Source organism: Oncorhynchus masou, chromosome 12, assembly GCF_036934945.1.
Source record: "Oncorhynchus masou masou isolate Uvic2021 chromosome 12, UVic_Omas_1.1, whole genome shotgun sequence".
In the NCBI taxonomy this organism is placed as follows: Eukaryota; Metazoa; Chordata; class Actinopteri; order Salmoniformes; family Salmonidae; genus Oncorhynchus; species Oncorhynchus masou.
In genome coordinates, this window is record NC_088223.1 from 78,366,819 (window position 1) to 78,381,217 (window position 14,399).

The window sequence follows — 14,399 nt, forward strand, 5'->3', positions numbered from 1 at the left end:
TTCCCGCTCAGCCCAGTCAAAACTGTTCGCTGCTCTGGCCCCCCAATGGTGGAACAAACTCCCTCACGACGCCAGGACAGCGGAGTCAATCACCACCTTCCGGAGACACCTGAAACCCCACCTCTTCAAGGAATACCTAGGATAGGATAAATTAATCCTTCTCACCCCCCCCCTTAAATGATTTAGATGCACTATTGTAAAGTGGCTGTTCCACTGGATGTCAGAAGGTGAATTCACCAATTTGTAAGTCGCTCTGGATAAGAGCGTCTGCTAAATGACTTAAATGTAATGTAAAATGCTATTCAGAATGAATGAGCAATACAATACATTTAAGTGCCTTTGAACAGGGTATGGTAGTAGGTGCAACACTGCTGGGTTTATCATTGTCAACATTTTCCTGTGTGTATCAAGAATGGTCAACCACCCAAAGGACATCCAGCCAACTTGACACAACTGTTGAGTCAACATGGGCCAGCATCCCTGTGAAGCGCTTTCGACACCTTGAAGAGTCCATGCCCTGATGAATTGAGGCTGTTCTGAATGCAAATATAATATTAGGAAGGTGTTCTTAATTTTTGGTACACTCAGTGTATACCAAAATACCACACAGACTATGCATTGACCCTTTTATTTTTTCACTGACTCAATGCACACTCGCAGGATTACACACACACTCTCACACACACACACACACACACACACACACACACACACACACACACACACACACACACACACACACACACACACACACACACACACACACACACACACACACACACACACACACACACACACACAAAATACATACACATGCAATCATAATTTACACTGCTGCCACTGTTTATCATATATCCTGATTCCTAGTTACCTTACTCTTATGCATGTCTACTCCTATTAGTCCATTATCCCTGCACATCCCTGCACATTGTAAAAATGTCACTGACCCGAGAACTGACCCTGTATGTAACTTACTTATTTTCTAGTGCTCTTCTTGTTTCTATTTCGCATGTCTTTTTGTTCTACTTTATTTTATAATACTATTGTGGGGAAAGAGCTTACAAGAATGGCATTTCACAATACTTGTGCACATGACAATAATACTTGAAACTTGAAAAATAGTGATATTTTAATGATTAGAACAACAGTACAGTTACATTCACCATGTTGTTTTATAAATACAAAAATACGCGTTTAGTCATAAAAACATAGCTAGAGGTGTAGTTTCTCTCAATCTCGTTTGCAATGGCATGATATCTCCACCACTAGTTTGAAGTTGGAGAGGGGCCGCTCTCTCTGTCTCTCTCTTTCACACATGCACACAGCAGGCACACACACACAGTCCTATTGAAACGGGAGGAAGATGAGGTTGTGCAAAACCTACAACCACAGCACACCAACAGATGGTGCTAGAGAGTCATCCCATTACCAAAGTCACAGATATGATGACATCTAATTTAAATAGAATCATTTACAGAACGGAAGGTCGGAGTGATAAAGTCTTTCACGTCTCAGTGGTGACCTTGAAACGAATGACAACTGGGGTCAGACAGTCCTCGTTGTAGTGCATAGAGAGGCATCTTCGCCGTCTGCATGGTGACCGCACACACACACACACACACACACACACACACACACACACACACACACACACACACACACACACACACACACACACACACACACACACACACACACACACACACACACACACACACACACACACACACATGATATTCAAAGGACATGTTTTTAGCTGGAAAGGGCCTTCCCATTGTCCCAATGCTCTTCCCAATGTCCCCGGAAGGTGGTTGAACCACAACTCAATCTCTGTATCCTGGCAGTACAGTGCAGCCTATGTGTTGAAGCTAAATCCATAGTGCCAAGGGCTCCTGTATAAACATATAGTATACTGTATGCAGTCCACAGAGCAAGGCTCAAACATCAACCATCAGACCCAGACACAGGCCTAATAGGCTCATTGCATATGTCATCCATATGACCAGACTGCCAGGCTTTATGTAGCCCATATGTCCATGACATGTAGCGTCAGAGGCGTGAATGAGAGGAGGCCAGCTCATAGAAGAGCACGTAGGCATCACTGCTGCGGACCTGGCTGGATGACATGGAGCTCACCCTGTAAGGACACAGAGAACAGGTGTGTGTTAATCAGAGCATTGTTATAGACATACAGACATACCCACATCTATAGAAATAATCACTGAGTGTACAAAACATTAGGAACACCTGCTCTTTCTGACCAGGTGAATCCAGGTGAAAGCTATGATCCCTTATTGAATACACCTGTTAAATCCACTTAAAATCAGCATAGATAAAGGGGAGGAGACAAGTTAAACAAGGATTGTTAAGCCTGGAGACAATTGAGACATGGATTGTGTATTTGTGCTATTCAGAGGGTGAATGGGCAAGGCAAAATATTTAAGTGCCTTTGAACAGGGTATGGTAGTAGGTGCCAGGCACACTGGTTTGTGTGTCAAGAACTGCAATGCTGCTGGGTATTTCATGCTCAACAGTTTCCCCTTGTGTATCAAGATTGGTCCATCACCCAAAGGACACCCAGCCAACTTGACACAACTGTGGGAAGCAGTGGAGTCAACATGGGCCAACATTCCTGTGGAGCGCTTTTGACACCTTGCGTATAGAGGCTGTTCTGAGGGCAAAAGGGGGTCCAACTCAATATCAGGAAAGTGTTCGTAATGTTTTGTATACTCAGCTTAGTGATATACACACATAGAGACAAGCAAACAGAAAACAAACAAACAGAAAACAGAGCCATTAACTCTGATATAGTAGCAAACTACTCCTAGTGGTATTATGAGGATGTATATGACATCATTGTATCATTACATACCTGGAGTCATTGTAACTGTACCACTCCCCAAGGGCTGGGTTCCTGCAGTAGGCTGTGTAGTGGCCACCCAGCGTATTCCCAGAGTGGTTGGACACGGCATAGAGATTATACACTGTATTCACTACACACACAGAGCGAGAGAGAGAGACAGAGAGAGGGATAGAGAGACAAAGATGAGTGTTATGTCATTGACATCACCAATGCATTCAGTTTCAACAGTCCCCTAACATTATTGAAAAACAATGTCTGCTTTAAGCCTGATTTATAAAGAGGATGGGTTATCTAGACTGTACACAAAGCAAGGCTGGGCTCCTGTATAAAGATAAAGTATACTGTATGCAGTCCACAGAGCAAGGCTCAAACATCAACCATCAGACACAGGCCTAATAGGCTCATTGCATATGTCATCCATATCCAGACTGCCAGGCTTTATGTAGCCCATATGTCCATTACATGTAGCAGGAGCCCACAAAGCAAGTCAGTTCAACTGGGCGGTAGTGTGTGTGTGCGTCCTGAGTTCAATGAAGCCAGATGATCCAGTCAGTACTTATATCAGGCCAGTCAATAAACGTCATATCTGTACAAGACTCTTCAGAAATGGCCCTGAAAGCACTTCTAAAAAGAAAACCAATACAATAACAAAGTAGCAGGAGACAGAGTGCTTGTTTGTTGAGTATGTGTGTGTACTACTTACTGCTGTTCTCAGAGCAAAATTCTCTCATGTCCAACTCTTTGAGGGGGAAGTTGACGTAGGTGGAGAGCTTACTAGTTCGAACACGGTTCTCTGAGAAGCGCTTGAGGTCTGGGACAGGGGCTCGGTCAAGGACAAGCACATGGACAGCTGAAGCATAGAGCTACTGAATGCATAGTGGCATAAATGGCTACTGATAGCATAGTAGTATAGCTATTGATAGTATAGATATTGGTAGCATAGTAGCATAGCTATTGATAGCATAGTACCATATCTAGATATTGATATATATTGATAGCGTTGTAGCATTGCTATAATGCAATTCTCTACCTGGCTTTCATAGGGCAGCTGACTACATAGGTTAACCCCAGAAGCCAGAACCATAAACTTTTAATACACTTTTTGAAATATATACAATTTCAACGACTTTGGCTCCAAAGTTCCTTGAAAATGACAGTTCATTCTAGCTATGTATCTGGTTGTAGTGTTATTGCTACTCTTCTACTACTATCAGGTTATACAACAACAACTATTACTAAAACTATTACCACAACAACTATTACTATTAGTAAAACTATTACTACTACACTTATTACTACTAGATTGGAAGTAACTTAATTGTTGGGGGAACCAATGATGGGGACACTAATATGAAGTAATGGAAAGGATACGAAGCACAAGGATTTGAGGGAACTTCTGGATGGTGAACTTCTTAGTGCATTTCCGCCTGGTTTTACACCTGTAGCATGTCTGGAGGAGGATGTATTTGGAAATTAACTTAGAAAGAATTTGAAACATTAAAATACACTGACTCAAATACACACCCATGAGTTTAAACCAGTTATTTGAAAATAGTATTTGAAAATTCTCTTAAATACAATTTGGTCGACTATTTGGTTTAAAAAAATAAGCATTCCAATACTCAAATACAATTACTTGTTGGGCTGTGCATTTGAAAATACTCAAATACACAGGAAAATTATTTTTAATACCAAACACTTAAATAACAGACAGACACAGACACACACCATAGCAATAGTCCCTTACCGGTTTCTCATCTCCATCCAGTATGTCTTCTTTAGTGAAGAGTCGCATGCAGTCTGTCAGACTCACCTCCCCTGAACCTTTCTGTGGACACAAACACTCTCAGTTAGGCACAGCTTTTTCACTGTGTGTGTGTGCCTGCATGTGAGTGTGTGCGTGAGTGTGTACACTGACCTTAGCGATGGGTAGTGACAAGTCCCAGAATGGATCGAACACAGTGGAGCAGTAACCGCACTCACTGCAGGTCAGAGAGCTCTTCAGCTGGCCCACAAACAGATCTATACAGAGAAACAGATACACTATTACACACAATGAAAATCACACTTGTAATATACACACTTGTTCTCAGTCACTCAGACACTTACCAACCACTTTGCTGTCCTCTCTCTCTAGATATTTGTTCCACATTCTCTTCCCTTTCTCATTGTCACTGTGGAGGAGACAAACACAGATCCCACATCAGTTTACATTCAAACAAGCTCCTCTAGAACAGACACACTCCTCTCCAATACAGATCCCAGGGGACTTTAATCTGAGGTACCAAGGTCTTGTTAAAAAAACAACAACTATAAAACATGACTCATTACAAAGGCAGTTAACAGCCTGAATATCATGAGGCATGTCTAGGCATGTCTAATCCTAGGAGAACATGTCAAGGTCGTGTTCATGAGGCACCAAGCAGAAGAAAACAGACTGAGAAATGCTAATTGTCGTTTTCTGTTTCAAAACGATTCAAACTAATTAACATGCTCCTGGGTTGGTGCTACGGGAGGTGAGACTTACGGCAAGTGGTCAATGTCCTCGGACGGGAGCCTGGGCCGCACTGTGACCCTGTTGACCTCGTTGTGGAGGCCGTCCAATAGGAAATGCAAGAACTCCTGAGCATCCTGCTGACTGGAGGAGAGAGAGAGAGAGAGAGAGAGAGAGAGAGAGAGAGAGAGAGAGAGAGAGATGGGGGAGAGAGAGATGGGGGGAGAGAGAGTAAGAGGGATGTTTACTTTCAAAAGCTTATTATTTCAACCACAGCCACAAAATGAGAAATTAATATAAAAGATGTGTCTACATTAATGCCTTATGGAGAGAGAGAGCAAGAGAGAGGGGTGAGAAAGTATGATGACATTTTTAATAGTTAAGAAAGTTCACATTAAATGAACTCGCTTTCTCCCAGCACACTTATGGCCATAGAAATAGAATTACTTGATCAGACCACAGCCCTTTTCTGAATAGACTTACTTGTATCCCACAAATTTGGGAGCATATCTCTGGATCTGGGTCTTGAAGTCTGAGGGACTGATTGCCTCGCTGCTGACTGACGTCCATAGGGTCTGAGTGAGTTTGGCAAACTCTGTTAGAGAAAGACAGAGGGAGAGAGAGAGAGGGAGAGAGAGAGAGAGAGAGAGAGAGAGAGAGAGAGAGAGAGAGAGAGAGAGAGACAGAGTGTGGCAGAGACAGAGAGAGAGAGGAAAGAAAATGAGACCACTTTTAGTCATTGTACTGTTAAGCAGAGGTCACATTGCAGGGGAGAGGAGCCCATGTGAAGAATATCAATCAGGTAGTAGACAGAACTACTGTTACTGTTCACCATCTCCAAACCCTGTCTGGGGATCAGTGCGTGTGTGTTTGTGTGTGTACATGCACAGAATAGCTCCTATATGTTTCAAATCCATTTAAGACACAATTTGTGTACGTTTTAAGCATACAGGTTGTTACGAATTAGAGGTCAGTATTATAGTGACCCTTAGGTGGTTCTGTAAATATTCTTAGGATGATTATTATGTTGCATAAACATGATTAGTGCTTTTTGTTTTACACCATTTTGTCCTTTTCTTTTTTTCAGCACTTGATCCACTGTCAAATTTTCCATAATTGGTCAGCTGGTAACATCCTTCTAATGTCATTCTAATAATGCATTATACCTGCAGGCTTAAGTAAAGTGCAACCAGTTGAAGCAGTAGTGTCTTACCCTCCATGAGAGCAGCCTTGGCTCTGCAGTTGTTGTTGAGTTCAGTGCGGTGTGTGTTCCTCAGACAGTAGTCCCTCAGGTCAGGAGTGTTGCTCAGACACTGCAGGATCGAGTTCATGAAACACTACACCAGAAAATAGTAGGTGAGAGAAGGGGGAGACAGAGAGAGAGAAAAAGGAGAGAATATTTATTAAGACTAGAAGTGCACACTTTTCAGTGACAGGGATAGATATTCCAAAGAGTGGACATCAGATCTGCTACAAACCAGACATAAGCACAGTGTAAAAACAGACTTGTGTTAGTGGCGGATGTAATGGTTTACTCACTGTGTTGCCGAGGTTTCTCAGTCCCACTAGGCCTTGAGGATTCTTGGAGTTCTGTTGAGACAAAGACAGGGAGACACAGGTTAGAGCAAGGCAGAAATCCCTCTTCACTCAGTCCCTGATACATGTCAACTTAAAGGGACACAGGTCCAAACACATACCATTGTATTGCCTGCGCTACAGATGGCTATATAGGTCCACTAATACAGGACTGGTAAAGGACCAGTGCACTACTTTTGTGAAAAATCAAATGTTCATCAACAAACAAACAAATTGCCATGCTACAGACTGCAATTTTTTTTATAAATGTTTTTATGAATATATTTTTTTTATTCCCCATTTTTCAGGGGGTGCTGCAGCACCCTCAGCACCCCTACTTCCCGTGGCTCTGGTTGGATGTTCACTGGAGTGGTGTGACCTTGTCTGAAGGGTTTTTGATGGTCAGAGTGTATCGTTGCCTTAAGGTCAGAGTACACACGTGGTAGCTACGTCATGAGTGGTGTGCTTTGTGTCGTTGTGAGACGTTGGGTGAGGGACACTGCTTGTCATGACCAAAACACAAATAACCACCATCTGTGGCTCAACAACTGAAAGAACAAAACCTGACCTATCATGCCTGCATTGGAACCAGGGCAAAGATAACTTATATCCTGATCTCTTCCATATTGCTATTGTTGTTCAGGACAGATACTAATAGCAATACTATGGTAATACTATGGTATTGTTTGTCATATTTTATCATCTCAACAAATGCCATTTAGTAAAATCATATGGTTTTCATTATCGGAATCCCATATTTTTTCCAACACACATTCAAGGAAGGGAATGTGAGCAAAACCGAACCTCATTTACCACAATTTGTTGGTGACCTCTAAAACATAATTTTGACACACAAATGTATCATATTTTCTTAATATTTTATATCAGTCCTTATATAACTAAACCTAACTTCCATTATAAGTAAATTAAGCAGTTGTCACGCCTTGGTCTTAGTATTTTGTGTTTTAGTTAATTAGTTGGTCAGGCCAGGGTGTGACATGGGTTTATTGTTTGTTGTAATTCTTAGTGGGGTTTTTTAGTTGTTGGGATTGTGGCTGATTAGGGGTGTGTGTTGCATAGGTTTGGCTGCATGAGGCGGTTCTCAATCAGAGTCAGGTGATTTCTCGTTGTCTCTGATTGGGAACCGTATTTAGGTAGCCTGGGTTTCACTTTGTATTTCGTGGGTGATTGTTCCTGTCTCTGTGTTAGTGTTCACCAGACAGGCTGTATAGGTTTTTCACGTTCCGTTTGTTGTTTTTGTTATTTCATGTATCGTCATTTGTTCTATTAAAAACATGAGTAACCAACACGCTGCATTTCGGTCCGACTCTCTTTCGACAAACGAAGAACGTCGTTACAGCAGTCATAACATAAATTCATGTATCTTTTTCATTTTTTTATTTAAAAAGTCTATGCAAATTCCAATATAAAATTAGTTTACTCTAATTAGGCAACTCAACAGGCTGGTTAAGATATTTCCGATGCATTATATATCAAAGTTTAAGTCATGCGAACAAAAATTATTAATTTATGGCCTACACTGAGGCCAAATACATACAGTGCCTTGCGAAAGTATTCGGCCCCCTTGAACTTTGCGACCTTTTGCCACATTTCAGGCTTCAAACATAAAGATATAAAACTGTATTTTTTTGTGAAGAATCAAAAAGAAGTGGGACACAATCATGAAGTGGAACGACATTTATTGGATATTTCAAACTTTTTTAACAAATCAAAAACTGAAAAATTGGGCGTGCAAAATTATTCAGCCCCCTTAAGTTAATACTTTGTAGCGCCACCTTTTGCTGCGATTACAACTGTAAGTCGCTTGGGGTATGTCTCTATCAGTTTTGCACATCGAGAGACTGAATTTTTTTTCCCATTCCTCCTTGCAAAACAGCTCGAGCTCAGTGAGGTTGGATGGAGAGCATTTGTGAACAGCAGTTTTCAGTTCTTTCCACAGATTCTCGATTGGATTCAGGTCTGGACTTTGACTTGGCCATTCTAACACCTGGATATGTTTATTTTTGAACCATTCCATTGTAGATTTTGCTTTATGTTTTGGATCATTGTCTTGTTGGAAGACAAATCTTCGTCCCAGTCTCAGGTCTTTTGCAGACTCCATCAGGTTTTCTTCCAGAATGGTCCTGTATTTGGCTCCATCCATCTTCCCATCAATTTTAAACATCTTCCCTGTCCCTGCTGAAAAAAATTAGGCCCAAACCATGATGCTGCCACCACCATGTTTGACAGTGGGGATGGTGTGGTCAGGGTGATGAGCTGTGTTGCTTTTATGCCAAACATAACGTTTTGCATTGTTGCCAAAAAGTTCAATTTTGGTTTCATCTGACCAGAGCACCTTCTTCCACATGTTTGGTGTGTCTCCCAGGTGGCTTGTGGCAAACTTTAAACAACACTTTTTATGGATATCTTTAAGAAATGGCTTTCTTCTTGCCACTCTTCCATAAAGGCCAGATTTGTGCAATATACGACTGATTGAAGCCTCTTGGCTGCATCTCTGATCAATCTTCTCCTTGTATGAGCTGAAAGTTTAGAGGGACGGCCAGGTCTTGGTAGATTTGCAGTGGTCTGATACTCCTTCCATTTCAATATTATCGCTTGCACAGTGCTCCTTGGGATGTTTAAAGCTTGGGAAATCTTTTTGTATCCAAATCCGGCTTTAAACTTCTTCACAACAGTATCTCGGACCTGCCTGGTGTGTTCCTTGTTCTTCATGATGCTCTCTGCGCTTTTAACGGACCTCTGAGACTATCACAGTGCAGGTGCATTTATACGGAGACTTGATTACACACAGGTGGATTGTATTTATCATCATTAGTCATTTAGGTCAACATTGGATCATTCAGAGATCCTCACTGAACTTCTGGAGAGAGTTTGCTGCACTGAAAGTAAAGGGGCTGAATAATTTTGCATGCCCAATTTTTCAGTTTTTGATTTGTTAAAAAAGTTTGAAATATCCAATAAATGTCGTTCCACTTCATGATTTGAAGCCTGAAATGTGGCAAAAGGTCGCAAAGTTCAAGGGGGCCGAATACTTTCGCAAGGCACTGTATATTCTGCAAAAATAAATTCTGCTAGGGATAATGTGTTCATTTAGTATTGAATACTGGTTTAAACCAGTGCAGGGTTAAGCAGGTTTAATGGATAATACTGCTTTTCCAAGCTTACTGCTACATTTAACCTACTCTACAGTGTCCCTGTAATACACGTTGCTGTACAGGGACATTTCTGGGGAACGGAAAGTCTTGGAAGTTACATATTAATATTACACATGCATCTAGTGTTCTATGTAGGCTAGTCCAGATTAGGGTGGGGGGTTTGGTGACAGTGTAACATGTGGGGAGGGAAGCCACGCATCGGTACTGTACATCTGCTGACGAATGAAACACCTAAACTGGTATAGGGCAGCCCCCACCTGACGCCAGAGCTGACAGGACTGGGGTGGTATCACATGTACATGCAGGCACAAACACACACACAATAGTCAACACACACACACACACACACACACACACACACACACACACACACACACACACACACACACACACACACACACACACACACACACACACACACACACAGATAGTCAAGCAAGCACAAACAGTCAGGCACATACAGGCCTAAAACAAACGTCCACACATGCCATAGACATGCACACTGTGAATTAAGTCTGAAACATGAGTCAGTGACTATTCCGTCCCAGACCAAACCACTCCACATACTGTACAGTACATAGCACCACAATGCCACTTCTCACAACCAGACAGGTACCAAATGCCTCATTCTTCTCATAGTTCACTTTCCATTGTCAGCGCAGTGTAGGCCTTGTCTCAAGAGGTCAAACTCTCATTGAGCTGGAGTGTGAGTACTGAGTAGAGACTGCGCTGCTGCACATGGCCAATCAGAGGGTGTGTCTGGGTTCACACTGCATTGTTAGCTCTAAAACAGAGCATATGGCTTGAGCAGCATGCACAGGCCAGTTCCTCACAACCTGGTTCAAATAGCACCGGAGCCAGGACACTGGGACACTAGTACAGTGATTACTGAGGAGAGGCCTGTGGAGAATGGGCTCTGTCGGCATGTGGCTCACTCGGGACATGGAGGTGGGTCCAACAATAAGGGCCCTGATTGGCTGACAGCCAATGGAGGAAGTAATTCCATTGGGGAGGAAGTCATTTCATTGGTTGGCACAGATTGAAAGTATGAGAGTGGGGAGAACATTGTGTTCCAGCCTTACTGTGCAGGACTGGTCACAGGCAAGCAACTTGTGACTGGGACACACATGCACACATCCAAACACACCTCGCTTCATACTGTAGCACCACCCAGCAGACACACTGTAGGCTGACTGTACAGCTCATACCAATGAGACCAAAACTGTGGTGGATAAAGCAGTGATAATGTATTACAACCATTGATGTTGTTGAAGCGGTGATAATGTTGTGTTACCGTTATTCAATGGTTATCGGTGACAGTCCTGACTGAGGAACATTCTGCTCTCCCCGTAAAGGACATCCATATATTTAGGCCCTCGGCCCATTCTGAGAATCAATGTGCCCTATCACCCACAGTGTACTGTACATCAGATAAGGTGAGACTTTCCTGGCGATAAAAGCTGATATTCCTTATCTTGGTGTTCGCTCAAACATCATTACACAATGTCACGCCCTAATTGTTAGTGTGACACAGGGCAAATAGTGCTAACAGTGTTCTTAATGTGTGTTGCGGTTATGCAACAATCGACAAATCAGGTCATCTTCGCCCACAAGTGCTGACAGGGCTTTCCTCTATCAACCAGGGAACATTGTGATGTAAAACACTGCTCTTTATCAAGTGCATACTTTCAAGGTCAAGCCGTTACTGAGGGCAATGATTATGAATGGTGGTTTGTTTGGTGTTTCATTGTGAGGTTTTGTGTTGAGAACTTGCCTGACAGAAGGAATGCTAAACAGGCAGCTATAAAGCACTGTGAGCCTTTGGTTTGTCCACTAGGGGCCATCCTGTCATTTACTCAGGGTTCATGTAAGGATTCCTGGGCCCATATTCTTAAAACGTCTCACAGTTGATCTAGGATCAGGTCCATGTAATCTAATTCATTATGATTTTAAAGTCAAAACTGATCCGAAATCAGCAATTTTACCATCAGACGCTTGATAAATAAACCGCTGAGGTTGATCTCCTGCCTGCTTATGTTGTGGCATATTATACAGGCCTTTACATTTATAATACATTTACATTTAGGCCTAGATATATTTAAAAATATATTTTTTTTCAAGAAAGATTTCAGTGTTGTTTAAATAGGCAGTGCTACATCAGATGATGTTTTTTCTTTAGGGCTAATTATTCTCTCTACAATAGACTATAGTCTGCATGTCACATTGGAGGTAAAGGCACATATGAATCAGTATCCTCACAAATGTCCTGTACTGTAAAGTGTAGCCTACATTCAGGGCCAGAAAAGAACAGCTGGAGGTACGCCTAAATTATATGCATTATGGCCAGCAGTCCACACACTCCTCAGGGTAGAGAACGCTCATAGCGAAACTGCTGAAAGCCGGATTACGTAACCAAATCAACTGTGAGAGGTTACAGTACGAGTACCGTGACAAGCAGGCAGCTGGCTTGAACGCTCCGCGGTTTTCAAATGCCGGATGCCTTGAACACAATGTGAAAACTTTTCCTATTGGATTGAAACGATTCCTATACCGTCATACCCTATTTATATCCACCTTAGTAAACTAAGCAACAACATAAATTACCTGAGCCTAAATTGGCCTGAGTATGGTTACATCATTCCACCACACATATTGTAATTATATTATATTATCACGGGTGTCGAAATCATTTGTAGGTCTGCCTATTCAACCTACAGGTGCATCACTTAAAATTACTTGACTTTAGCTTTGGAAAATCAATAACTATTAACGCCACGGAACCGACAAGATTCCAAGTTCCAACATGGAAGGAACAGTTTAAAAATCCTCAATCTCTAAAAGCAATTTCATAACACATTTAATCTGTTGCTCACAGATTATAAATGGCATTATTATGTAAGTACATTTAGCTGCCAACATTATCCTTTACTGGGCTTATTTTTGGGTGGGAATGTCTCCTGTAACTAAAACAAATCTATCCAAGTTATTGTCGATATCAAATCGGCCCATAATTGACTAAATCGACTGACAGTGTAATCGATTTGGCGTGCCCATACAATTTACGGCATGGGCACTCCACATCTGTAGTGCATGGACTACCTGAATATCCCTTTGCTTGCAGACCGAATAGGCGCACTCACCTTGGCTTGATTGATAAGCAGACCCACAAATGTGGACATCAACAATGACCGCGACATTGGAGGACTCTTCCTGCGCAGGTCCGTCTTTAGGAAGGGGAAAGTGGATGCCGGTGACTCCTCGGGCACCGTCACGGTGTAAGACTGTCGCAGACTAGGCATGATGGCGGTGTAGCGGCGATATAATTGCAGACTACAGACCTACAATCAATTTGCGGTGGCGATGGTTAAAAGTTGTTTACTGTGACTGAAACAGTAGTCCTGCGTGACGTTGTTGATCTCCCCCCTATTTTTTTATATATTTTTTCTGATTGAGATGACACAGTTTTCAATTCGAATCCCTTGAAACACATAATTAGACATAAAACAGGCTCTGGTGATAAATAGTTGCGATGTGCAGTAAAAACAACAACAATATAGCAGACATCTTGTTCACTAGAATAACAGACCCGCAACTCAATCTGGAATATCACTAACTGCCTGCTGACTGAGACCGATTCGGTTTTATGTGATTCCACCTCTCCAAGTGTGGGTTGATGAATAATCGAGTCGGTGTGCACTTTCCTTTTACTACAATGTGCACACGCCCCCTCGGACTCTCTAGACGTCACGAAGTGTCTCATGCTTGTTGAGAGCAGTGGTTGAGACAGACGTCAAACTGCAGAGGACAAGACCTTCTCAACATTCAGAGGACGATGATGAAATGGGATAGGGTGTGGGGGGAAGAAGGAGGAGGACTGAGAGGAGGGTAGGGGACAGGGTGGTGGAAAATAAGGTCCATATATGGAAAAGCACGATCTGTCTGTGTCTGTCTGTTTCTGTAGGCTATAGAACAATCTACCCATCCATCCATTTTAATACTTTGCCATACAGCGTTGGCTTCTTCCATCTTGCCAGGTGAATTTAGCTTGACCGCATAATGCCTAATAACAGTGTAATGACCGTATAAGTAAAACCGATATTACATAGTATGACAGCATTATGTCATGCTTATGTCATTAAGTAAATCAAAAGTCAATAACATCCTACGTGTTGTTGCTTGCAAATTTAGCAAGCTAAAGCAACAATTGGTCTAGCCTCAAGCATTGCCACGTGATTCTCTAGAATATTGTGAATGAATGACTAAACTGGGTCATATCCAATAGGAAGCAAAT

At 42.1% G+C, this 14,399-nt stretch overlaps 1 protein-coding gene across 1 annotated transcript; it reads right to left on the reverse strand.

The window, feature by feature from the left end:
* Positions 1 to 1,111: 1,111 nt before the first annotated feature.
* LOC135550874 (ubiquitin carboxyl-terminal hydrolase 2-like) lies at positions 1,112 to 13,791 on the reverse strand. The gene is made up of 12 exons (XM_064982063.1): positions 13,249 to 13,791; positions 6,897 to 6,947; positions 6,571 to 6,694; positions 5,841 to 5,952; positions 5,391 to 5,501; positions 4,973 to 5,037; positions 4,782 to 4,885; positions 4,611 to 4,691; positions 4,235 to 4,313; positions 3,567 to 3,674; positions 2,873 to 2,993; positions 1,112 to 2,137 (listed from the first exon to the last, which is right to left on the reverse strand). Exons 1-12 carry the CDS (start codon positions 13,405 to 13,407, stop codon positions 2,050 to 2,052), a joined length of 1,203 nt encoding a protein of 400 aa, XP_064838135.1. The 5' UTR covers positions 13,408 to 13,791; the 3' UTR covers positions 1,112 to 2,049.
* Positions 13,792 to 14,399: the final 608 nt, after the last annotated feature.